The 1,201-nt window shown below is 50.0% G+C and overlaps 1 protein-coding gene across 1 annotated transcript; it reads right to left on the reverse strand.

The window, feature by feature from the left end:
- Positions 1 to 467: 467 nt before the first annotated feature.
- Positions 468 to 987, reverse strand: LOC119850244 (paraneoplastic antigen Ma2 homolog). The gene is given in 2 exon segments (XM_038388173.1): positions 468 to 612; positions 824 to 987. Coding segments are annotated over 2 exon segments (309 nt in total).
- Positions 988 to 1,201: the final 214 nt, after the last annotated feature.

Genomic DNA, 1,201 nt, shown 5'->3' on the forward strand with positions numbered 1-1,201 from the left:
CTAGTCTAGATGCGATAAATCAACCCCCAAGCACTCTCCCGTTGACTCCTGTACTCCAACACAGCGAGAGAGGCAGGCGGAGTCTATGGGGGAGCGGCAGCAGTCGACTCACCATAGTGAAGACACTGCGGTGAGTAGGTCTAAATACGTTGACTTCAGCTACATTATTCACGTAGCTGAAGTTGTGTAACTTAGATCGATTCCCTGGCCCTAGTGTAGACCAGGACTTAGGAGGGATTTTCTTCATTATGACACTTGGCCTCACTGTGTCCATCCAGACCACATTGGTAGCAGAAAAATTTTCCTTTCCCCCTTCACTCAGATAGGATGGTGGCTCTAAATGCTGACTTCTCCATTGCCACAGCCAGATGCTCCTTATGCCTGGAAGTCTTAGTTACTTTGCAGCTCAGTTATCTGTTCTGTTAGGACCTGCACGTGTTGGGCAAGTTCCTCTCTGGTGCTCACCATCAGTGCACTGGCTGTCCGCAGGGGTGCTGTGCTGGCTGGCTCAGATGGTTGGGCTCCCAAAACTCACTGGAAGCCTGCCTTTCTTCCTCCTCTCTGACCTCTTTTATCAGCTGGGAGTAACTCGGGGGACATTCCTGTTCATCTCTTAACCAGAGATGAAGTAGAACTGAGTTCTGATTTTGAGTTCCTCTTAATATTTTGAGCCAGTCTGGTGTGATCCATCCACTCAGCAGTCACAGCTCCCCTTTTGACAGCTCTCTGAAGCAGCCTGACCAGCCTCTGTATATAGGCTGAAACCATCTCGCCCCTTTGCTATCGAGAATTAAGGAACTTAAAATAACTGTCCTCAGAGCACCCTATATTCCCAAAGATGTGATTGAGGGCCTCTAGGCAGCCCTTCACACTGACCCCAGGGTTAGTGAGCCTCAGGGTGTGAATCACGTCTAATGCGGGGCCCCTGAGGCTCTCTACTAGACATCTTCATTTTTATGCCTCTGGTACGTTCCACTCCTGGTACATCCCACACCTGCAGTGATATGTTCTAACTGGGGTTCAAACTCCTCTTCCCCAGGTATTGGGATGGGACCCCCAGCAAATAATCTTAACTTATGATAGGAGCTTGACATAGCATGGGACAACACGACCTATTCCACTGCTTGCCCCAGTGCGTTTGCCCAATCATCAGCCCAGGCTGCAATCCATGAGCTAGGGGCTGCTGAGTCAGGGTCCAACA

This window comes from Dermochelys coriacea, chromosome 1 (assembly GCF_009764565.3).
Source record: "Dermochelys coriacea isolate rDerCor1 chromosome 1, rDerCor1.pri.v4, whole genome shotgun sequence".
In the NCBI taxonomy this organism is placed as follows: domain Eukaryota; kingdom Metazoa; phylum Chordata; order Testudines; family Dermochelyidae; genus Dermochelys; species Dermochelys coriacea.